Source organism: Tilletiaria anomala (assembly GCF_000711695.1).
Source record: "Tilletiaria anomala UBC 951 chromosome Unknown K437scaffold_140, whole genome shotgun sequence".
Lineage (NCBI taxonomy): Eukaryota > Fungi > Basidiomycota > Exobasidiomycetes > Georgefischeriales > Tilletiariaceae > Tilletiaria > Tilletiaria anomala.
This window is the reverse complement of record NW_013546882.1, coordinates 12,623-36,435: the sequence shown is the minus strand read 5'-3', so window position 1 is coordinate 36,435 and position 23,813 is coordinate 12,623. Positions and strand designations below refer to the sequence as shown.

At 56.1% G+C, this 23,813-nt stretch overlaps 8 protein-coding genes across 8 annotated transcripts; 5 read left to right on the top strand and 3 right to left on the bottom strand.

The window, feature by feature from the left end:
* Window positions 1–309: 309 nt before the first annotated feature.
* On the top strand, window positions 310–1,524 carry K437DRAFT_270885 (uncharacterized protein; the record flags this gene model as incomplete). The annotated part of the gene is made up of 3 exons (XM_013384914.1): window positions 310–567; window positions 868–946; window positions 1,319–1,524. The coding sequence occupies 3 exons, from the start codon at window positions 310–312 to the stop codon at window positions 1,522–1,524; spliced, it is 543 nt and encodes a 180-aa protein (XP_013240368.1).
* Window positions 1,525–1,654: 130 nt separating this feature from the next.
* Window positions 1,655–2,822, top strand: K437DRAFT_265073 (glycoside hydrolase family 92 protein; the record flags this gene model as incomplete). The annotated part of the gene is made up of 7 exons (XM_013384913.1): window positions 1,655–1,711; window positions 1,837–2,037; window positions 2,128–2,177; window positions 2,228–2,298; window positions 2,405–2,415; window positions 2,458–2,693; window positions 2,750–2,822. The coding sequence occupies 7 exons, from the start codon at window positions 1,655–1,657 to the stop codon at window positions 2,820–2,822; spliced, it is 699 nt and encodes a 232-aa protein (XP_013240367.1).
* On the bottom strand, window positions 2,790–6,043 carry K437DRAFT_276578 (spindle pole body interacting protein). The gene is made up of 5 exons (XM_013384912.1): window positions 5,532–6,043; window positions 4,011–5,460; window positions 3,665–3,940; window positions 3,437–3,595; window positions 2,790–3,362 (listed from the first exon to the last, which is right to left on the bottom strand). The coding sequence occupies exons 1-5, from the start codon at window positions 5,930–5,932 to the stop codon at window positions 2,964–2,966; spliced, it is 2,685 nt and encodes an 894-aa protein (XP_013240366.1). The 5' UTR covers window positions 5,933–6,043; the 3' UTR covers window positions 2,790–2,963.
* A 318-nt stretch (window positions 6,044–6,361) lies between these two features.
* K437DRAFT_270883 (uncharacterized protein) lies at window positions 6,362–13,853 on the top strand (the record flags this gene model as incomplete). The annotated part of the gene is made up of 4 exons (XM_013384911.1): window positions 6,362–7,447; window positions 7,528–8,544; window positions 8,612–12,637; window positions 12,705–13,853. 4 exons carry the CDS (start codon window positions 6,362–6,364, stop codon window positions 13,851–13,853), a joined length of 7,278 nt encoding a protein of 2,425 aa, XP_013240365.1.
* Window positions 13,854–15,180: 1,327 nt separating this feature from the next.
* K437DRAFT_296581 (glycoside hydrolase family 16 protein) lies at window positions 15,181–16,704 on the top strand. Its single transcript, XM_013384910.1, has 2 exons — window positions 15,181–15,720; window positions 15,800–16,704. The coding sequence occupies exons 1-2, from the start codon at window positions 15,354–15,356 to the stop codon at window positions 16,471–16,473; spliced, it is 1,041 nt and encodes a 346-aa protein (XP_013240364.1). The 5' UTR covers window positions 15,181–15,353; the 3' UTR covers window positions 16,474–16,704.
* A 727-nt stretch (window positions 16,705–17,431) lies between these two features.
* K437DRAFT_229233 (DNA primase, large subunit) lies at window positions 17,432–19,347 on the bottom strand (the record flags this gene model as incomplete). The annotated part of the gene is made up of 4 exons (XM_013384909.1): window positions 17,432–17,765; window positions 17,861–18,009; window positions 18,107–18,942; window positions 19,029–19,347. Coding segments are annotated over 4 exons (1,638 nt in total), but the record flags the coding sequence as incomplete, so codon positions are not given.
* A 2,348-nt stretch (window positions 19,348–21,695) lies between these two features.
* K437DRAFT_40854 (uncharacterized protein) lies at window positions 21,696–22,291 on the bottom strand. Its single transcript, XM_013384908.1, has one exon. It carries the CDS (start codon window positions 22,171–22,173, stop codon window positions 21,859–21,861), a length of 315 nt encoding a protein of 104 aa, XP_013240362.1. The 5' UTR covers window positions 22,174–22,291; the 3' UTR covers window positions 21,696–21,858.
* A 706-nt stretch (window positions 22,292–22,997) lies between these two features.
* Window positions 22,998–23,339, top strand: K437DRAFT_229229 (uncharacterized protein; the record flags this gene model as incomplete). The annotated part of the gene is made up of 2 exons (XM_013384907.1): window positions 22,998–23,222; window positions 23,313–23,339. Coding segments are annotated over 2 exons (252 nt in total), but the record flags the coding sequence as incomplete, so codon positions are not given.
* Window positions 23,340–23,813: the final 474 nt, after the last annotated feature.

The window sequence follows — 23,813 nt, the reverse complement described above, 5'->3', positions numbered from 1 at the left end:
CCCCCTCCCCCGTACTGTGCCCGCTGCTCGACCTTGCTTGTGGCCTTAGGACGGAAGCTCCCGTACCGCCAGACCTCGTCAGCCGCGACCTGATTGTCGGACTTTCTTCTTCTCTTTCTCTTCTGCCGTCGGAACTCTGAGAGCTAGATTGCTCTCCCCAACAGGCGGCACCGTCTGCAATGTTCCACATAAGTCTGTCGACGATGCTGTTCCCTTGCCTTGTCACGCTTTTCCTTGCCCGCCTCGTCTCCATCCCCGGCATGGCGCAGCCGCGCCGAACTACACCCAGCATGACGCAATCTCCTCGGTATGCAGGACAGCGGCTACATCTTCCCCGGCAGCTGCGCCCCCAACGCTCGGTCAAGCTCGACATTGACACACTCTCCCCCCGCCTCCGCCATCAGTGGCTGGACCCCAGCGGGCCGCCTCAGCGCCATCTCGTCGCCGCACAAGAGCGGCACCGGCGGTTCGCCCAATACTGTATTGTCGCGCAAATGCCCCTGCCCGCTCAGCCGACCGGCAGCAAGGGCCGGCGAGGGCAAGAGCAAGAGCACGAGCGCGGCCACGGTGGCTAGCCGCGGGTGTAAAAGCATCGTAGAGTGTCGATCTGGCGAACAATGTTAGCTAAGCCTGAGCACGCATAGGAAACGACGCCGCCAGGCTCGGCTACTTCTGCACCCCTTCAGGACGGCATCACCGTCGAGCTGGCGGCGACGCAGGACATAGACATGATCTGTTATATGCAATCGCATTTGCGCTCGCAATCTCCAGGCTAGAGCCGCAAGTAAAGGAGCCTCAAACGGAATACGGCGGCCCGCCGCGCATGCCCAGCGGCATTTTGTCGCCGGGGAGGCTGACTAGCCAAAGAAGCCGTCCAGCGGCAGCGAAGAAGACTTCCTCATCTTGATCGACGCTTCGCATTGTTTGCTTGCGTTCAGCGGCGAGGGTGAGTGTTGAGCGTACAATAGATGCTTTCAAGTTGGATACAGCTAGATCCCACTGACTAATGCGCTGTGCCTTCTCTGTCCCCAACCTACCCTGCCTCCACCTGCACCGAGCCATCAGTCAAGTTTACGCAAACGTATCAGGGCAGCCGAATCTCCATCGACCCAGCGACGAGCGCATAGAACAGTACGGCGTCCTTCGCGGTCGGCTGAAACCCCTCTCCGACGGGGAACATCCACTTCTGCGACGTGTTCGACGGCCAGCGCAGCGCGCCGCCGTGCGAGGTGGCGACGTTCCTCTACGCCTACCTGGAAAACACCTTATCCAGCGACCAAGCAGCGGCGGGTCCACTGACGCCGACGCAGTCTGGCAGGCCGACATGCGCCGTCGGCCCAGTTCCCCGCGCCGGGCACGCCGGACTACGACGAGTTTCTTACGATTTGGGACGACGTCCGCAGCTGCTCCTCCCTATTGTACCTGCTCGACAAGCGGCGCTACATCGACATACTGCGCTCGCTCGTCGGCATGTACCAGACGCCTGAGCTGCACGGCGCCTTCATCCCCAACGGCCGCACCTAGAGCAGCTCCAACGTCGACAGCTTCTTCTGCGACGCCTGGACTAAAGGCCCGGGCGCCGAGCTGGGCATCGACTGGCAGTAGGCGTATGCCAGCGTGTGCAAGGACCCAGAGGTTGTCCCGCCCAACACTAATGACTCGGATTTGCCCAAAAACCGCACCAAAGGGGGCAGAGGCGCGCTTCCGAGTGGTTCGCATACGCCTACGTCAAAGTGAACAGGGCATCTATTCCCTTTTTCATGCGCTCACCTCGACCCGATAACTGACTGAACACGCGCCCTACTCCAACCACGTGCGTGCCCATGTGTTCCACAGCCAAACTTCACTCGCTCCCTCGAGTACACCACGAACGACTCTGCACTCGTAAGCGTCGCAGGAGGCCTGCACAACGCCGGGGACCATGAAAATTACCTGCGGCGCTCCGCCAACTGGCGCAACATCTTCAACCCGAACCTGCACACGCTCGGCTACAGCTGTTTCGCATGGCCACGCAACGCTAGCGGCAAGCTCGTCCCAGTCAGTGAAAATATCATTTTGATTTTTGCCGGGGCGAGCGTATGCGCAGCGCGGTGCTGATGCGAACCCTGCAACGAGCCCGTTTGGCAGTACTGGAGTGATTATGCGTACAAGGCGACGCTCTGGGGAGTACAGAATCGGTGCGTCGCAGGAAATTGCTGGCTTGATCGATGCCATGGGCGTTCGTCAGCAAGCTCGACAACACGTTCGAAAAGGGCCGCGTCAACATCGGCAACGAGCCGTCCTTCTTGGCCTCCTTCAGTGAGTGATGCTTCTCCCTGCTCGACAACCCGTGGGACTAGCGGCATGGTCGTGCTGAAGCCAGCTGCATGCGGTTTCACCGGCTGCCTATCTGCTTGCCTGTAAGCATACAATTATGTGCGCGGGTATCAAGACCGCAGCGTTGATATCAACCAATAGAATGTCTCGCAAAACCACACGAGCAATGTCAACGGCCACCCTGGCAAAACGGACGCCAGCGTGCTCCCTGCTGAGCTGCTCTGGCAGTTCTTGGGTCTCTACCCCTACGTGCCGTCGCCCATTTACCTGATCGTAGCTCCGCACACGTCCGAGATGCGCGTGTACCTCACGAGAGCGGACTACGGCGCGCCTCTGCAGCTCGTCAAGACGTTATGCCTGACCAAGACGAGCTCAAGGTTGGCGCGGAGCTCCTCTTTGACATGTGCGAAGAATCAATCGCATAGGACGTCAGGCCGCCCCCGCCGAACAGCTTGACGAACGGCACGGCGTTTGGCAGCATGGCAGCTATTATGAATACGAGATAGAAGTATAGGTGGACATGGACCGCATCAGTTTTTGTCGGCGGCGTGTTGTAATCCTAGAGGATGGCCATACCATACGCTACATCCATGGGGGCCCATAATGTCTTCTTGTACATTTAACCGCTGGTGTCTTTGTTAATCCATTCAGCTAGCACTGATGCCGGACGCAGGCGAGGGAGACCTGCTCGCTTGCGACGACGGCGGGAGAAGGCTGCTCCAGTTCTTTGGTAGGTAGCTCGCTTCATGATTGTTACTGTTGTAGAAAGCCGGCATGCCGTCTCGCGACCTGGCCAAAGTGGGCGTGGGCGACGACCAGAGACCATTCTGCTTGGACCTGCCCTGCTCCGCGCGCGCATTGAGGCTGCGAGCAAGTGCTAATCGGACAAAGGCATTGAGCCCGTGCAGAAGCTTGCAGCCAACTGGATGAAGTGCAATGTTGGTGAACAGATCTAGTACGCTCACCCGGACTGCCGCTGATGGGTGGAACACTCCGAACGCAAGAGGAGTCAACCCGCCAGAATGGCTTGGGAGCAGGGAAAGTAGCTGTGAGGATGTACGGGGCAGCACCTCAGTCTGGGTAAATGACATGAGCATAAGAGTCTCAGCGCCCTACTCACCTCGACGATTTGAGTCGGTGTCTGAACACATCGCGAGAGGGTCTCAAAGATAATCTGTGCTTCGCCAAGCGCAAGCAGCTTCGACCTGCGCAGGCGCCCGAGTTGGTACGGACAGTCAAAGCCGCTGATGGACCGGGTTCTTACGCGCTGCGCTTCGTCCTGTTTGCGCTCCGTTGAATCGTCAGCTGCCCAATCGTACAGCATACCACTTTATCCGGCACGGCTCACCTCCCTGTACATCTTGTAGCTGTAGCTTCCTCGCCACCCCTCGGCGCGCATGGCATTGATCTGAATATCCCTGAGCTCAGCATCGCGGTCTCCATAAGGCAGCGCACCGCTCCCGAGCTGCCCGTTCAGGAATGGCTGCGAGGTAGGGCCGATGAACGTATGCCCGTAGAAGTGTTCTTCGTGTCGGGCGACGATGCGAGCGAAATTTTGAGCATGTTCCACAAATCGTTGCCGGACGTAGTCCTCGCCACAGTGGGCTTGGATAGCCGCAAGGATCTGAATCGGATCCCCTTAGCAATCAGTACGGTCTCATCAGGTGCGGCCTCGTCCGAATGCAGGCACTCACATCCTCGATGAACGCGTTATCCGCTGCGTCCTGCTTTGCTTCTGCGAATGTGCCGCTTCGCTCCCTGTTGCTGAGCATCGTCGAGCCACCGGCCTTAACGCCGAAGTCAATACCGACCCCTGCCGAGGACGAGTTTGCGATGTGCCCTACACCGCCGCTGCTGGAGAGCGAACCAGACCTGCTGAGCGCCGGACGGGGATTCGGCTGCATAGGTGGTGCAGGCTCGATGTTTTTTGAAACAGTCACCTTGCCGTTCTCGATATTGAACAGCACGTCCCAGGCATGCAGATCTTCGAACCGCGGGTTTGTCACGCCAGCAATGTATGCGGGTACCATCTCAAGGTCGTCCAGGTTGGTTAAGTTCGTGTAGGGAAAAACACGCCCGGCGAAACCTTCAAAGACAACACCGCAGCCAGAGCCCAACGCACTGGCAGCAAGCACAAAGCTGGAAACGGTGTTTGCAGGCTGCCCGTGCCCCAAGAATATGATTCGCTTCTGGGTCGCCATTGCATTGAACAGCAGGATGATTGGATGCGTCAAACTCCCGTTCGAGTGGAGATGGGGATGCTGCGGTCCTGTTGGGATGGAGGCAGGTCCCGAGAAGGTCTGCACCAGCTGGATCATCGAGTAATCACCAATCTCCTCTGGGAAAATGGTGAGAGGGATGTGCAGGGGTATCGGAAGCTTATTGTAGTATGCCATCGTTGAGTAGAAGCGAGTGTCTTTCTTCTTTCCGCGGGAACTTGAGCCTCCCAGACTCGATAGCGACTGCGAAGCAGATGGCGGAGGATCGTCTGACGAGGACGTCGGGCTCGTCACGTCGGTATTGACGCTTTTGAGGGCGCTCAATGACAGCGCCAAGGAGGCGTCAGAGCGTTTACGCTTGCTTGAGGCGTTGTGTTGTTCATCTTCGGCATCGGCATCGGCATTCAAGCTGTCGCCGTCCTCGGAAGGTGGTAAACCAGGTCTGAGGAAGCGCTCCTCGAATAGATCACGTCGGTCGCTACCTCGCAATACGAGCCGTTCCTCGCGAGTAAAATTTGGCATCGCGGAAAGTTCGAGGTTATTCACTGCTTCGTATAGTCGCTCCAGGTGCTCCGGACCCGGGTCGCTAAAGTAACGATCGAGTGCCACAAGAAGTAAAGGCTTGAACACTTGGATATACGGATGCCGCGTGCCTATGCACATCGCTTTTACCATTGCCCCTCGTCGGACTGTATTGTCGTGTTTGGTTCGTACCAAATTCAAAACAAAAGTCAGGTCCTCTGTGGGTGTTGGAGGAGAAAGGCGAGTAGGACCTGGATGCCGGGAAGTTGGGTTGTTCTCGGAGTCATAGTCGTCAAACGCAGACCGTTTCTTTTCTTGCGGGTTTGGTGGCTTGAGGAAAAATACCGTCCAGTCTTCGTGTCTAGCATGGGCACCATCAGGTAGCATCAATTCGGCTAGTACGCTGAAGCCATGGGAATGGGAGCCTGGGGTCAGACAAGAACCTGGAGGTCTCTCCGCGAGTGCGTTGCTTACTGAGTATCATGGCCCGTAGGTTCGGGGTATTGGTAAGCTAACGTTGATCCTTTGTCAATGTCGAATTCAGCAAGCAAGCAGAAGGAGCAATGCTTTCCATTGCCGCCCTTGTTGTTCTTTCTTAAGGAGTGCTGGCGCCTAGGTTGTTGCCGCGAGCCGCTAGATGATCCTGCAGAGGAAGCGTTCGAGTCCTGCGTCGTATGGCGGCTGCTCTCGCCTACCTGCGGCCATGTTTGAGAAGCATTCGACGATGAGTATGTTGCCGAATACTCATCCGCAGAGCCTTGCACCTCTGTGTCTGCATCTGTGCTGTGGCTCTGAATGGATCCTGAGGTAGATGAGGTTTCGCCAGGCGAGATGCTGCGAAGGGCTGCTCTCGGGGTCACATCCGGACGATTCATGGTGACGCGACTTTGGCCTTCTTGCAGACATCCAGCATTTCAGTCAGCCCTGTTTGACTGCCTGACTCTACGGCGTCCGATGAGCTGCCTGTATTCCTTCATCGGCTCCCGAAGCGGCCAATAGCATTAATGCATGATGCTGCATCCAACACTCACCAAAGTCCTTGCTGTTCTAGCGAGTTGTGCGATGCCTGATGGTGGGCCGCGCGCTGTGCACAATGGCTCGGCTCACGCGTTGACCGCGAGAGCGCGTCGCGCTTTGAGGCCTCTGTTTGTGCGCGCGACTGCAACCAACACTCAGCAACATCCTCAGAATCACTCGATGTTCAGACTTCAGACGCACCCGCTTCTTCCTTTATTGAATGCCTCCACGGCAACATTTCCAGCGCGCACAAATAGGATATTGCAGATGCGCTTACAAGGCCCAAAATGCCTGAGCCAACAGCGAGTGGGACTCGCGTCCGCCGGACACGGTCAACGGCGCCTGCAGGGGGTGCAGAGGACCCAGTTGCACGCTTCGAGATAGGAGCAGCACCCACGTCTCAGCAGCAAATCAGGAAGCGAGCGGCGGTGATGACCGCAGCCCATGCACCAGCCGATAGCACAGCAAGCAGCTCTCGGTCAAGTAGCAAGGTTAAGTCCGCGAATTCCTCACGTACGACACCCGTCTCACGAAGCTCGCCAACTGCTGGCGTCGATACGACCAGTGCGGTCATGCCTGCCCAGAGCAAAGGAAAAGGCTCTGCGGTCGCGTCCAAGCCCTCGTCATCTGCAGCAAGAATCACATCCGGGCAGCCTCGTTTAGACAAGGCTGCTAATCGTGCTCCAGTATCAGCGAGCAAAGGCGCTCCAAAACCTGCAGCCGTCGCCAAAGCGGTCGTCAGGCCACCTTCTTTTTCCAAAGCTTCACAAGCTTCGCTTGCGGCAGAGTCAGCTCTCGTGGCCCTAAAGACAGTCATTGCCAAACCCGCCTCATGTACTCCTTCTCAGAGTATCCAGCTCCTTTCTCTGCTTGGCACGACGGCGGACGCGCTCAGTCTCACTTTATTAGCGGCCCCGAAGTCAAATGCCGCAGCAACTTCAAGGTCGGCCTCAATCGCGAAAAAATGTGAGGAGTATTCCTTGCTCAACCTTGATGCCAATCAAAAGGCAGTGATATGCAAGAACATCATCAACGCTACCCTCACATCTCTCAATACTCTGCTCACCGCACAGTGGTCAGCGCCTACGACTGAAAGCAGGGCATCCACAGCGCGATCTGCCATCCCTTCTCAAGTACCGGCGTCTCGGGCTACAAATGCTGACGTGTCCAAGATTATGGAGGTCACAGAAAGCAACGTCAAGGCCCTGGCAGATGGGCTCAGGATCTCTGCGAAATTTCTTTTGCATCTGGACAAGGTGCAACTTCAGAGGCGGAGCGCAGATCAGGACACGGGTTCCGAGAAAGATGGCTCGGACCTAAAACTAGAAAATGTTCTATACGTCTTTGTCAGGAAGCTGCAAGGGCTAGGCCTGGTGAGTTATAGCGCCACGAGCTCAAACAATTTTGTTCTCCGCGTTGATATACTTGCGCCCTTCTTGCTTGCGCCCTACAGAATGAGGTGGCATTGGCAGAATGTGCCGATCTTGTCAGCCTACTGTCATTAGGTGCAACCACAACTACTTCATTGGCTAGTCCATCTGCTCGATCAAGATCGTCAATGATGACAAAATGCGCTGCTCTCATACCATTTCCACTAGCGTCAGGCGAATTTGCTGCAGAGATGACAGCACAACTCCGCTGCACAACTCTTCTTGTGCAGGTACAAGCGTTAGCCCTGACATGCGCGTTATCTTTGGCACATTCGCGGGAAGACCTCGTCAGCGTGTCGCAGATACTGGCCGAGGAATTTGGCCCGCTCGGATGGCAGCGATACGGGAGGGCACTCTTGGCGCCGCTTCTTGCGTTACAGATTACACAGCAGCCGCAGGTGTCACCAGGACAAGTTGCCGACAGTGAAGTAAGCGCACAGCAAAGCGTGAAGGCTGAACAGGCTCCCGCGGTACAGATCCTTGCCGCCGAGCTCCTCAGCCAACTAGACAGGGTGGCATACTCGATCGAGCGACACGTCTCTCGTACTGTCGAGCGCCTCGTCAGTAGTGACAAGGCTGTTGTGGCATCCGCATCTTCCGCCTCGTGTTCAAAAACCAGAACTATCATCCCCTCTGCTCCTCAATCAAATGGGACATCTTCAGCCAGTGGGCCGTCTCCGCGATTGCCAGTGCTTGACCCTTCGAGCCGCTATGTCTTGCAGGCCCGGCACCGCGCCGCAGCGCTTCTACTTTTTGCCTCCAATATTGACATGGATGTCTACTGGGATCGAGCTATGCGCTTTGGCCACAACCACATGCGATACTGCAAGGAGGCCTGGCAGCGCCAGCAATGCGAACAGGACGGAGGGGATAGATCGCTTGAGAGGAGCAGTGTCGCCGAATGGAACAGGGATAACTTTGTGCACGTCCATGAGGTATACAAGGACCTGACACAATCGGCGACTCGGCTCGGCAAGCTCGATAAACAGTCAAAGGGCTTCGTCAGCTTCCTCGATGTTTGGTCTTCACTGGCAACAAAAGTGAGCCAATGAGGGACATGAGGTCCGGGCAAAGATTCATTGACTGACGACGTATTGACACACACAGGCGGGATCGGTAGATGCATTCAACGTCATCGATAACCTTGCTGCGTCCGGCTCCACTGGCGAACAGCCGCCATCTCCGTCGCAAGACCTAAGTGTCGGCAGTCCACCGAAGAGTCCGTCTAAGGCGTCAGCAATCAAAGATTTTAGCCTGGTACAGCACTGTTCCAAGTTGCGCAAAGCCGCCCTCATCCTGGAAGGCAGGCTCAACAATGAGGGTTCTCATGACCATGATGTTCTGAGCGCGCTCGAGCCAGCTCAGTTCGCGGTTCTTGCGATATGTTCTCACCTGCGTAACATCGACCTGACAGAGCGCGTGAAAGTTTTTGGCCTTGTTGAGGGCATGCGCAAGCGTGCGCAGATACTCCTGCATAAAGTGGACCAATCCAAAACGCCGACACCGCTTGCCGATCCCTTTGCTAGCCCAACGCGTAACGAAAAGGGAAAGGGAAGCGATGACGGCCTAGTCGATGCCTTGCTGCGTCTCTTGCTGGCGTTGCAGTCATGGTATGAGAGCATGTGCGAGAGCCCCAGCTTGGATACGACCTTCACCGCCGAACACATGCTCGAAGGAGCGCTTCAAGTCGCTGAAATCATCTGCAAGCATCACCCAGATGCTCGCGACCAGAGCAGCGCGCATGCATTTTGCGAAGAGACATTGGGGAAGTGTCGCCGCTTGGCGGAGGTTCCATCGACGAAGGCCTCGATCCCTTCAGATGCTCGATACAAATTCCTGCACATGCTATCGAATGCATGGTACAGGCTTGGTCATCGGCTATATCACGCACGACAAGCTGCACAGGCTCAACACTTTCTCCGAACGGCGTGCGATCTCGGGGAAGAAGCCGAGTCGCTGGCAAAAGAACAGCAAGTCAACTCAAGCCTTTCGCAGGCATCTAGGGAGGATCTATCGCGCAAATGGGAGCACATGGCAATATGCTATCGCGCAGTTAAGCAGACACGGCGTGCAGTCGAAGCACACGCGCGAGTCTTGTCTCTGGTATCAGTCCCTACATGGCAAGCGCTCGCCAAGCGTGCAGCTTCCCTCAGTACCACTTCAATTTTTGTCGAAAAGCCATTCGCTAGCCTCGCGATGCACATCAAAGCCATCGTCGATTTCACGACGTTCGAACTGCTTCTGTCGCTAAACTCAAGTGAATCGTTTGGCCTGTCGAACGTGCTCGCCAACGCGCCACACGATGCCGCTGCATCGCTTCTCGAGCATGCAGCCACTCAACTTCTCTCTACGATGATGCATCGCGAAGGCTGTGCTGAGGCCTGCAGTGCGGTTCTTGGGCGGTGTGCGCAGCTTCTGTCTGATGCACACCAGCCCTTACGACTCGCTCGCATTCGACTCCGAGAGGCCGAGCTCTCTATTACACTGCGAGATGTCGAAGCATGCGCTACCTCACTGGCGGAAGCAGAGGACCTCTTGCAGAGGCAAGACCTGGGGCAGGACTGGGCGCTTGAAAGTCTGAGGTCCAGCTATATTGCCACGGCGTGCCTTCTGGGTATCATTGGGCGGCGGTACGAATCGTCTCCAACACCCGTGCAGCGGGCGAACGAGCTTTCACATGACGCGTGCCAGGCAATCTACCCTCTTCTGGGCATGGTCAAAGCACGATTCTCTTCCGCACAACAGACAGAAGTGAAGGGGAGCAGTAACGCTGCCAAGTCTGGTGCCCCGCCTTTCACGCCTCCACGACGACCGATGCAGACTGCTGGCCTTACTGAGGATACTGGCAAGGCCCTGGGTCGCGCGCCGCTCAATGTCTTGACTCAGGTCATAGATGACCCTGTGCACTTGGCCAAATTACTCGAGACCGCAGAGGACTTCTTGGGTGCGTTTGGCCATTCCCTTGCCGCGCTGGAGATTCTCAAAGTCTCTCGGCGGCTCCGTTGGCAGATGGCTGGCGGTGCAAAACAAGAGGATGGTTTCCTCCAAGCTTCTGCATCACTTGCCCGCCAGTATGTCTTCCTCGGCCGCCTTTCGCGCGCGTCTTCGATCATCAAGACCTTTATGCACGACTTGCACAGCTCGGGTCGTGATGTGCTGGCGGACACCCACTTCAGGTGCCTCCTCGCTAGTGCCGAACACCTCATTCGCGTAGGGTCATTGCCTGATGCAAGCGAACGGTACGAACGTGCTGTTGCTATTGCCAGAGACCTGGCGGCACCGGAAAAAACGACGCAATGGGAGCGATGTCGGCACAGAGCGCTGACTTTCGAGCGACAAGCTGCAGCTGCCTCCGTGTTCAGCTCTCTCGCTCTTGCCAAGGGTGACCTGGCCACCAGCATCAGTGCCGGTCTTGCCAGCATGAAGCGGCTGATGCGGGCCGTGCTTCTCATCAAGAAGTTCGTTACATGGGATGCAGAAAGTGGCGCCCCTCTGGAAGAACTATTTGATGCTGTGACTGTTGCGCCTGCAACCAAGGCTGATCCCGTCGGCGCTGTGATTGCAGCGCAGCAGCTGTATTGGTGCCTATCGCGTCACCTGTCTCTTGCTTCTCACCGACTAAGTTGTCTGTACAGCTTGCGCGGCTCTGCCATGGATGCGGAGCTGTTCGCCTCGGAAACGAACAATTTGACATCGAAAGAATTTACGTCATCGCTCGCCGGCGCACGGTCCCTCATCCATCGCGCTGAACTGCGGGCGAAGCTCAATCAGGACGTAGACAGTCGAGTCGACCTCGAACGAGCCTTTTCCATGCTGAGCGATCTACCTTCACCGGAGGTGATTGATCACGCGCTCGTCAAAGTTAATGATTTGAGCAAGGCATCTCGAGCAGACGCGCTCTCGCTTCTCATGTCAAGCTCAACTATATTGAAGGCTCTCGATGCCGCATTCGCCGAGGTAGACACCGCGCTCCCATCGCCTGCTCCGCCGGCGAGGCTTTCGGCCGCCTCAACCGAGCTGGGGAAGACCAGCCGTCGATCGAGTATCAATGGGAGGCAAGAGGTCTTGCCTGAAGTGCATGCTCGACTGCTACGTCGGCAAGCTTGGCTGATGCACCTTTTGAACAGTGAAGGTGAGGCTAAACGCCTCTTGGAGGAAGCGTCGGCTGTCGAAACTTCTGCCGATGGCCGTCAAGAAGGAGCGTTGCTTCGCGGGCGCATCGCTATGAAGACAGCCGAATCTTCGCTTTCGCACGATCGCGCTCTCGCAACACTTGCAGATGCAGCGATAGCCATGCCACTCGTTGCGACCTGCCGCAGCTCAAAAATGGCCAAGTCAGTTACCGTCCCTCTGTCAGCCCTTTCAGCTGCGCGAAAGGACTTTTCAAGCATCGTCACTGGAGCCGATGGTGTGCCGCACAGCCTCTTGCAGCGAGAAGCGGGGACAAATCTTGTCTTGGCTGGGCTGATTGAGTCGAGTCTTGGCAAACCTTCGCTTTCATTGGAAGCCATCAGCTCGGCGCTGGCGAAGAGTGTTAGCGTCGCTCTAGAACGCGAATACGCCGAAGCTCTGAGGATGAAGGTCGACACTTCTCTTCAGACCAAGTCACCGGATTGGTTTGCATCTCAGGATGAAGCAAAGGCGGAACACGCCTTGCACCGGTCACCACAACTGGGGGTAAGGTCACCAGAACTGGAGAGCGACGACGAAGACGACGATGCGGGAGCCGAAGACATGTGCAAATTCTGGAAAGCTGCACAGTGCCGCCTCGCGGATGGCAGTAACCAGTCCGTCTCCTTACCGGACCATTGGACCGTCATTTCTGTTTCTTACGACCGAGAGCGCAACAGCTTGATCATCTCTCGGCGGCGCGGTGATGCATCGACAATGGTCTTCAGCATCCCGATCGATAGGCAGAGTCGCCACGAGGGCGAAGAGCATGAATTGACCTTTGATGCTGTTCTAGGCGAGCTCTCAAATATCGTTAAAACATCCAACACTACTGTCCACGCAGCGAAGGATCTGCAAGGTATGGATGCTCGCAAGAAATGGTGGACGGACCGGAGGGCGTTGGATCATCGGATGAAGGAGGTGCTGCAGATGATCGAGGAAAGCTGGTTAGGATGGCACAAAGTGAGTCCACTCTCGCCAAGTTTGGTTTTCGGCGATGCCACCTTGCATTGACAACAACATTTCGTAGGCCCTGTTCGCAGAGAACGCGGCACTCACCCCAGATGATGCTGCAAACCTATGTGCGCGCCTGGATACCGTCTTGCGTACAGCATGCCTGCATGGATCAAAGAAGGCGAGCAAGGTCAAGTTTCAAGACTGCATCCTCGAGTTGTTCTTCAATCTAGCGATCGACTGCCCCAACGACGACCTGGAGGACATGCTCAGGTTCTTTGCAGACGCATATCTCCTGAACGGCGTGCCGATCGCCGTGGACGAGATTGACTTTGATCGTGCGGTTGTGGACCTGCGATCGGTTTTGGAGGAATCCTGGGCGAAACGTTCGACATCTTCATCGCCGTCGTCGTCTCGAGTGAACTCTTCTGTTGCTCACACCTTTCTCATCCTCGACAAGGACATGTGCAGCATACCGTGGGAGTCGATGCAGATCTTGCGTCGCCGATCTGTCAGCCGCATTCCCTCGCTCGTCTTTCTGCAGGACCGACTGGAGCTGGCCGCACTGCACGGTGTCACCAAGGACGGTGCAATGCAGCTTTCGCAGGGGCGTTCCTTCTACGTCCTCAATCCGAGCGGCGATCTCAAACGTAGCGAGGAACGCTTCCGACCGTGGGTGCAGCGGCACGCAATGTGGAAGGGCATCACCGGCCGAGAGCCGATCGTGAGCGAATTTGCCGATGCGCTGGCGACGCACGACCTCTTAATGTACTTCGGCCATTCGGGCGGGGAACAGTTCATCGCACCGTCCGCGCTGAAGGCGCTTCGGAGCTGTGCGGTGACGATGCTTTGGGGCTGCTCGAGCGGCATGCTGCGCGACCTGGGCGAGTTCGACCGGACCGGCACGCCGTACTTGTACATGATGGCAGGTGCACCGGCGCTCGTGGCAAATTTGTGGGACACGACGGATCGGGAGCTGGACAAGGTGTCAGAGTCTACGCTGGTGCGACTGGGGCTGATGAAGGTGGAGGAGGCCGAGAGCGAGCCAGGTTCGAGCCAGAACCAGAAGCGCGTCACGCCGATCGCGGACGCGCCGGTCACGCTTCCGCTCGCTATCGCACAGGCTAGGGATGACTGTCGGCTGCCATTCCTCACTGGCGCCGCTTGCGTGGTGTATGGCATCCCTGTTGAGTGGAAGCCGTTGGAGGAATCCATGACAAGTTGATCTGTGCGCACACGTACGCAGGCAGGAGTGACGAGACAAGTTCAAACATGTATATGCCTTTTCATATTCATTCACTCAATGGGATCTGCACCGGCAGCAAGCTCGAGTCCCCAAGAGGCAGGCAGTATGAATGACACATTCGTCACGCGTCCCGAGCAGTGCTGTTCCTAGTTCTCTGCAGCCCGTGCTGGGATAATCAATCAGGTCGGGTTACACCAACGAGACGCACACTTCCTTCGGTAGGCACATCTTTCAAGTGCTTGCTGATCCGGCTTCTTCAAACAGCCAATACTGGACACTGATGGGCCCGATATTGCAAGTCTCACTCATCCGTCAATCCGCCATGCATCGCTTCGCGACGCTGGTCACGCTGCTGCCCAAAATCCTGGTGCCACCTACTTCCCACCGCACAGCCCCCAGTTACCGCCATCGGACACCATTGCATCTTTGCATCATCCTCCATCAGTAGGATATGAGGAACACGTGCGATAGCCGATGTAGAAGGGGCCGGGGCCAACGAGGTGCCGTGGCGAAGCTGATGGTGGTGCTGGGTGGTACGATGAACGCTGCTGGGATGATGAGAAGGTTTGTACTTAACTGATGTTCTGGCCCGTCCTCTTTGTGAACAAGATTAGACCGTGCAAACAACAAGAGGGGCCCAGAACAGCAGCGTCCGGGGCCCCAAAGCCCCAGGCCCTGTGCTCTGGTGGTATGGTAGGAACAATTCCCACAGAACCGCCACCTTTACTAGCAACACAAAGAGTGGTCATGCAGTAGCTTTCGGGGGGGGGGGGTTTACCTAACTCAACTTCGAGTAGCCGCTTCGCTGAACGACACTGTTTCCAGGAGGCTCTTGTATTCCGGGATCAGACATTTACCAGGTTTCCCGGCCAAGTCTATTCCCCATGTTCAGCAAAGGGTCGCAACGGGGAACTTGAAAAATATCAATTAACGCCCGCATCTAGTTCCTTTTCGATTTTTCCTGAGCGGCTGTGCTGGGCGGCTCGCCCAGGCTTGCCTGCCAAATACCGACTGCTCTCTGGGGCACTGGGTTGCTGCCTAAGGCAAGCGCAGGCACCAGCACAGAGAGCGTGCCGTTTGCGGTAGTAAAATGGAGATATATCATCATCCCACAGATTAGTTCTAGATTCTAGTTGTTGAAGGTGAAAACGCTCAACCCAATGACTTCTTCACAACGGCCTCTGCACTGACGCACTTCCGCGTCGGCTTTGCTCCACCCCGAGCCCAACGTCTTTTTTAAATGGGGGCCGAGACGAGGAGAGTTTATTCCCTCCCTCGGCACAGAGATTATATATATAGTACAGATGACAGCGCCATTCGTGCCCCTGTTCTTCTTCTAAATGGGGTCTTCGTTGACCTGCTGATCGGCGATCCTGCCAAGCTGTGAGGTTGTGTGTGCATGCGTGTCGGTGTGATCCGCTCCCAGTCCTGCCCTGCTCTCCGAACGCGTGCGGGTTCCTCGCATCAACACCACCCAGGATGCCCTCCATAGTAACGCTGGCCACCGCGTTCAGCGGCATCCTCGCCACTGTTGCCACCGTCCGCGTGCAAGCGGCATCTGGCAGCATTCTCGGTGATGCAGAAGCGCCGCACAGCCTTGAGAAACGTGGCTACCGCCTCAGCTCGAAGTGGGAGTCACCCTCCAGCATTCTCGCCAACTTTGTCTTTAGCACCATGGACGACCCCAGCGGCGGCTATGTGCAGTACGTCAACAAGAGCGTCGCGTTGGCGAACAATATGTTTGGAACCGGCACGAATGGAGGATTGAAGTTTGGCGCAGACATGAAGCAGGTCGGCGGCGCTCGGAGGAGCATCAGGCTCGAGTCTGTCGCTCGTTACGGACAAGGTGAGTCCAGGGGCAGGGGAAGAATACCATGAAGATTGTCGCAGAGTGTTAAGCAAGTTGGCTCCGCTCTTCGTCCTAGGCCTGTACATTTTCGATATTTCCCACATGCCCACCGGATGCGGGACCTGGCCCGCGGTATGGACCTACACAGGTTCCGACGACTGGCCGTATGGCGGCGAGGTCGACATACTCGAAGGCGTCAACGGCGTGACGAGCGCGCCGAATGCGCCGAGCATGCACACGGGCCCTAATTGCACAATGCCAAACAGCAACTCGGGCATGACCGGTTCACGCGTGCACTACGACTGCAACAGCGCCAACGGCGCCAACGACAACAATGGCTGCACTGCCAAGATGACCGACCAAACGATTAGCTATGGCTACCGGTTCAACCAGAACCAGGGCGGCGTCTACGCGTACCAGCGCGACAGCAGCGACCTCAAGATTTGGTTCTGGAGCTCGCAGGACGCGCCGGCAGGTACCAAGCGCGACGACGCGCGCTCAGTCGACGTCACGACGTGGGGCAACCCCAGCGTCAGCTTCCCATTCACCAGCACCTGCTCGGCTAGCCACCTCAACGACAACCAGATCATCACCATGAATCTCGACTTTTGCGGTGGCTACGTCGCCGGCAGGTGGGCCACCGACGGGTGCTCCGCCGTCGCAAGCGATTGCAATACGTACGTATCCAACACTCCCAACCCGGAGGCGTACTTTGACATCAACGCCATCAAGATCTACATGCCCTATTAACGCGCCATTCAAACGTCGTAGAAAACCGGATTGCTTCGCGCATCTCTAGACTTCAGGAGTTATCCTCTGGAGCAATGTTCATTATAATCTTTTTATATATCGCTTCATGGAATCAAGGCACGGATAGGACAACGAAGGGGGAACAAGCATCGATGGGAGATTCTGGTCGTGCCTCGTCATTATTTGGGTTGTACCTATCATTGCAGCAGGAGGAAAGAAATAGAATCATACAAATCAAGTGGCTTGTCTAGGCATCTACCATGGTCGCGTCGTCATCAACCGGCTCGTCATTTGTAGGAGCAAATGCACCTGTAGTGCATGCATCGGCAGCTGCAGCTGCCGCTGTCGGCGGCTCTGACGACAGCCCTGCATCTTGTTCAGCAACAACGCTGAATGCCTGTAGCCCCTCCTGCGGCTTTGTTTCTTCTGATGGCTCGACGGTCGCATCGCCAGCGCTTTCTTCTACGGCAGCGCCTCGGCGCTGGTCTTCTGCAGTTGCGCTTGTCCGCTGTTGTGACGGAGGCGCAGCCTGGCTTTGCTTCTGAGCGTAATAACCCGTTTGGCGCTGCGTTTGTTCTCCACCAAGCATGTCCGCATTCGCGCTGTCTTCCACTGGAGTGGCAGAAGCCTCAGCGCCAGCGGCCTCCTGTCCCTCTCCAGCCGGCATGCTGCTGCTGCTGCCCTTGCTGCCATGTTGCGCGACTGAGCGCGCTTGTACGTGCGCGTGCGCTGCACCCGCCTCGAGCGCGAGCAGCTCCTCCTCGTCGACGTCGGCCATGGTGTCATCAACGCCAAACTCGCTCTGCGTGAGCTGGACAGCGTCGTCTGGTGCGCCTCCGCTCTTGTCTGTTGCTATGGCCTCTGCTTCTGCAGCGGCGGCTGCATCGTCAGCGCTCGCGCCAAATACTGCAGGGCCTATGTCGGCTTTATCCTCATCATCATCCTCGTCACCTTCGCCACTTGCGCCTGCTTCTTGCGCCTGCTTTTCCAGCAGATAGCTGCGCTCAAAGTACCGGTTGGGATGCGCGACCGTCTCGCCATTCACGCCGAGCCCGTCGCCCTTCTTGAGCCCGCCGCGCCCGCGCTTGCGGTGGGTAATTTCGAAGAGACGCGTGCAACCGATATGGTAGTGCCCATCTTTAACCGCCTTCATGATGTCGCCCGCCTCACCCGTCGTCACGCCGTACTGTGTCCAGAGCGCCGATTGCAGATTGGAGGTGCCCATGTGCCGGAAAGGGCAGCCGTGCGTGTCTTGCGGTCCCGGCTGGTTTTGAGTGAGGATCTTAGCACATCTGAAACGTGTTGTGTTCGGAATACAGAGATGGGAAAAGCAAGCACGTCAGCTTGGCCATTGGCATCCATACTGCGAGGCGGAGAAGATACGCACGAAGGAGCAGGGTAATTCTTCTTGCCACCCTCCATGCCGTAGCCGTGCCTGATATTGTAGCGGTACTCCTTGTTGAACTTATCATCTGTCATCAGGGAGAAGGACTTGCGCCAGAAGACCAGAGCCTCGTCAATGGGCAAGCCGAGTTCCTACGAGAAAGTGAAGAATGCATCAGGATATGAAATCAAGAATGTGCATCGGCGCGCAAGCAACCAAAACGCGAGAAGGGTCGGACAAGCCACGTACTTTGAGGAAGAGATTATACTGCAGACGGCCCAAGTGCTTGAGGTGGTGCTTGGTGTTGAGCGTTTCCTGGAGGTTACGCACGCACATAGGCGCGTGACGCTTAACGAGGACATCGATCATGTTCCACGTGATGCGTCCAGCGTTTCCCTCAGCATCTGGACCGAAGAGCGCGTGCGATCCGGTCGCAGAAGCCGAGGAGAGACCAACGAGCAGGCCCATGGAGAGATGCTCGAGGATGGGGATCAGCCGCTCGTCCTCGTCGAGGTCGAGTCTGCGTGGGATGTGGCGCGCAGTGAGCTCCATCTGCTGCTCGAGCCTGCTGGTGAATTCAGCGAGGACCAAGCTGCTCTGCTCGGCGGCGGGGACGTAGGCCATGCCGGCGTGAAGATAGACGCGTCTGCGCTCGATGAGGTCGGGGACCTTGAGCCAAGGCACCTTGTAGAACCGCTCGGTCGGCCAGCTCTTCCTCGTACGCGGACTGGCACTCTGCAGCTGCGGCCGCAGGCGCTCCTTCTCTTCCTCGCTGACAGGCTGCCAGTCGAGTTTTAAGCTGTTGAGGAACGCCTCGCGTTCGCGCGTGTCGTCCGCGTCAAAACGCAGTTTGAACAGCATTGTCTCTGCCTTGACGAAGCGGCGGCGCAGTTCCTCCGAGCGACAAAAAGCGAGGCGCAGGACAAAATGTGAGATATGGTCTTTCTCGCGCTCGCTGAAGTGGTTCACGTTGAGTGCCGTGTTGGAAGAGAGTGGAATGTACTTTTTCAGTTGCTCGCTCATGTGCTTGATGATCTCCGGATAGGGCTTGCCTCGCGCCTGGCAAGACTCAATCTCCGCAAGGACTGGTTGGACAAAGACGCGCATGGGGAGGTCATCGGTCCTCAGTACTCGAGTGACACGCAAGACACGCATTAGAGTGGCCACTCACCTCTGAGCCTATCCAGCGCCCACATCTCAAACTCTTCAATGGATATCTCCAAACCTTGCACGGGCGGAGCGAGGTAGAAATTCAACCGGAAAGGGTGCTTGCTTTGACCTCTTCTGGTCGAATGCTGGGCTACGTCTGCGACGGCGACCAGAGCAGCGCCGGTCGCAGCTCCAGCTCCTAAGCCGCCCCCACCAGAGCCAACGAGCGATGTGGGCGCAAACGTGTCCGGGTGCTGGAACGCGGCTCCATGGCTGCCGCTAAAAATGTCAGCGATAACCGGGTTGACTGTGCTGGACGACGCTGCTGATCCTCTGAACATAGCGATGGTGACGAGTGGTCCTGCTGAACCCTGAGCAATGGGAACGACTCTGGCCGTGGCGCGTGAAGCGTGAACCGGTCCTGCGATGGACTCGCGTCGTCTCGCTGAACTGGGCCTGATGTGAGTTGTCAATGGGGCAGCACACCACGATGGAGGAGACAAGTTGCGGTCCAATAGCTTTGAATGCTCTAGCCTGGCAGCGTGTGTGTGTATCTATCCTATCTACCTACTCAAAACGGCTTGCCAGCCGCGATGCGCTTGACTTGCCACACCCATCCATAGATTCGCGACTTGAGCGTTTTCTGCGCGAGTGAGCGCGTCGCGTCTGAACACACACGACGCGACTTGCTAGTTCTTCGTGCTGGGAACTATACACATTGAACATCCCTGAACCCTACTCTACCCACACTCCTTGGCACGTGTAGCCCTTGGCTGTGAGTTGTGAGGTTATCCGCCTTTCTCTACAGGTGGGTTATTGATTTTAGTACTGGAAGCAGTCTTGTTACGTGGCCTTGACAAAGGCTTGCGACCATTCCGCCCCACTCTTCTCAGTACGAAACATCAACTTCGCCCAAATGGCTTCACGCCTTCACTGCTGACTATCCATGTTGGGTTCACTTGTGCGGCACATCAGCTTGTTTCTTCCTCATTATACATCATGAGGACGGCGCCCGGGATCCTCAACTAGATCTCGGTCGGTCATCATTTGAGGCACCAAATCAATCTTACTCTTCATTGAATACAAACTTTTCTGGGTGCTCTTTGATTGACTGCCTCTTCGTATGTCGAAAATTGAGCAAGGCTGTATCATGATCGTAAGGGCTGGACGAGCAACCTTGTGCCACCATGCCGCTCCACAGTGACTTCAACACGATCTAAAGGAAAGTGGCAGGGCACAAGAGTGTTAAACAGATCGGCAAAGAAGAACACCCTTCCACTTCCTTGAGAGACCGTGCTGAGCACCTAGCGGCCCGTAAGGATAACTAAAACAGGCTACAATCATGGCGCAGCCTGGGGCTATCAAGGTACTACCAGAAGGCCCACCACCTGTCACAATGCTGGCGAAAAGTCAGAAAATCTCAAAGAAATCCTGCAGGAGCTTGGCAACGAGCGAGTCGCTCAACTGTCCCCTGTTGATGTCTCGCTGATCAACCTTTTGTAGCAGCAAGGTGCCAATGAAACGACGCCCATCGACAGTTAGAAGCCGCTGATGAATATACAAACCATGCTAATCAATTTGGAGAAGCAGCAGCATGAGCATGAACAAACGCACGAACGGTGCCAGCCAGACCTCCCCAGAATCTCGAAGGGTTCCAACGCACTCGCAAAGACGGGAGGGCAAACTCTAGAAGAGCACACGGAGAAGGGAACAACCTTGACGAAGATCCAATGAATGGCCTATAATCACATCTGCTGGCGCGCGCGAACATGTCCGTATGAGATGGCTTGATTCAACTAGTTGAGCGAATGAGTTCCGCATGTTAACGCAAGAGCTGCAGGCATCGAAGTCGAACACCTCATCCATCGTTCGTCGAAGCTTCGACCAAAAATTGCTTATCACGGACGTAGAGCTCTGTACTTGATGCTGACGCAAAGCATGACTAGGCAGAGATTTCATACCCCTCGGGGGGACAACTATTTCATTACGAAGCCTTTATGTCAGAGAGACGCAACGTCACCGCGGGTCGGAATCCTCGCCAAGTTCATCGTAGACACCTTCCGGTTTCTCCTAGAAGACGGCGCCCCCGAACACCTGGGAGATTGAGGATATTGCTTGAGAATCGGCGGAGGGGGCTGGCTCAGATATCTCTGGGGCTCACTTTTAGGCAGGGAGCGCAAGACCTCCAGAGAACAGAGAGTCGGAAGCAGCACGGTCAGGTGCGAATCACGTTCTGGACAGAGACTGCTGTGAATTTGTGAGACTAGAGACATTGGGAGAATGTGATGGCTTGCGTGTGATTACTATTTATGCGAAACGAGAAGAGGGCTGCACTCACATGTAAAGCAAGGATGCTGATTGATGAAAGTTGAACCCGATCTGTGTTTCTACGCTTGCCGCTGCGGCCGAACGCTTCGTTAGTCGCTCCTGGTGACGGCCGACTGTCGACCGGTGACATCATATGCCATGTTTGGCGCACGAACCTGGTGCGTCGCTGACCTTCAGAGGCACATGACAGGACGGATTAACTGACACCAAGGCACCTTAGGATATAGGACGTTCGACTTAGGAAGGTAACTCAGCATGGCATGGATTGGAAACCGAATGGAACGACAGGCTTGAAACATACTTGAATGATACTGATTCTTCAATGTAAATATTTAGACAAGCACATCTTCTTCTACCGCTGACTACAGGCTCAAAATCTTCAAAAGTGATGGTGTAAGTGCCGCTCAGATACGCGTGAAAGCTTTCAGGTTGTAGACATCTTTTCGCTGTATGGTTACACACATTTCGTCACATTCGGCGCGGAAGTGGTGCTAACGCCCCATGAACGTCAATGACAGAACTCACTAGTCACTCGCGGTGATAGACCTCATCAGCCAAACGTCCATATACTCTCTGACGCTATGCATCGTTCTCTCTCTCAGAAGATGTTGGAGATGGAGACGGTGTGAAGATGGGGGAACCATTGAGCGCGGAAGGGAGAAAGTGCCACTAATCGATTGGTCAAGCTGGACTTTGAAACTTGCACGTGATTGTCCAAGACGACTTGATACATGGAATTGATGGGTGTTTAACATGGTTATGAGGAGGATATGTGCTATACGAAAGCATATGGTGACGAGAAGGGTCAGCCCCTGTAGTCCATTGAGCCGCATCACCATGAATTGGATGATGCACAAACTCTAGCTGTGGATTAAGGACCCAACTGAATAAATAGTGTATGTAGTTAGCAATGCGAATCATATGCGAGCCTTCCGACTTGGAGAAGGCAGAGAATTGTCAACAGCCGCGCCTTGAACGGCAGCAAGTAGGGATCTCTGGCCTGCTGGCGAGTGCCAGGTCGACAAGAAGCATTAGGTGCATTTGTGGATTGCTAGTGTGACCTGCACAGCAAGCCCTAGGAGGCCATAATCACATCTGCACATGCTATAGGTGATAGATGCGCCGTGCAAGAGCATAGATCGGATGGACAATACCAGAGGCGAAGTGAAGCAAGTAACTTGTACGAAGTCTATGCTTTGACCTTAGAAACGAGGAGCGGAACGAGCTCATTGCCCTTGTCAAAGTACACAAGCAAGATATTCTTATGGTACAAAAATCAACAACCCAAGGGAGAGACTGCTCACTGACGTCATGCATACGAAGAGAACACACAGAACTGCGCCACTCAGCAGACTTCCACCTATTATTGGCATGCGAGTGGGAGTGTTGCCTTGTCATTCGCCTTTTGCCTTTTTTGGCGTGATTGGCCTGCTGCACCAAATAGTTGCTTGTGGAACTCATCATCACATACTCTAACTGCTTGGTACCTTTACTTCACTCGGCGGCAGTGCATCTTCCCGACCCAGAGCAAGGTTGCAACCCTCACACATCCCGGGCATCCACCTACCCTTGAAACATACCATTGCATTTGGTATCTCACGCGCGCATTGGCACAAGAGCCGATTATTCCCCAGCTAAACACCAGCCAAGGAGCTCGATCAAAATGTCTGGCGTCCCACCTCCCAAGCAACCAGGCAACTCGGCCGGCCCCAACTTCAGCAGGTCGACCGTGAATGCCCGCTCGACGCATGAGACGTACCATCCAAACGGCTATGGCGTCAGCGAGGGGCTCAAGCGAGCCAGGCGTCCGTTCTTCGCACGCAACGCTATCACAGGCCTTGCAATCGTCGGGTTTGCAGGTGGCGTCTATTACTACAGCATTTCCAAAGTGAGTCGAGGCTCTCGCTGAGGCTGGTAGGGCACAGCTCCAACGCCAACAGTGCTCACATATGTGCTAACTGGGACACCCTACCTACAGGTCAAGCAAGACGACTTCTCTGACCTCGAAACGAGCGTGTTCAAAGCGAGCAAGGACATCCAAAACAAGGCCAGCTCGGCCCAGTCCAAGATCTCCTCCGAGCTCTCCAACCTGAAAAGCAACATCGTTGGCACCAGCAGGGACCTCGAGCGCCGGGCCGAAAACCCCAAGAACGAGGTTGTCAACGGCCGCGGCTGGTTCAGTGTCACGGGCAGCGCACCCTCACCACTGCGCGCCGCTACAGGGGAGGTCGATATCAACGGCGGCGGGGTGGCCGGAGCACCGGGTGCCACATCCGGCCTGCTCGGCGCCATCTTCGGCGCCGATGCCGTCGTGCAGGGGCGCTACTCCCTTTCGCATGTCCGCGGTGGCGCGTTCCATCAGATCAAGACTGTCCTCTTTGGCTCCAGCGACGCGTACAACCAGGCGCAGGCCACTGCGGGCGAGGCTAGCGACGAAGTCAAGCAGGGATGGTTCGCGGCCAGGGACAAGGCGAAAGAC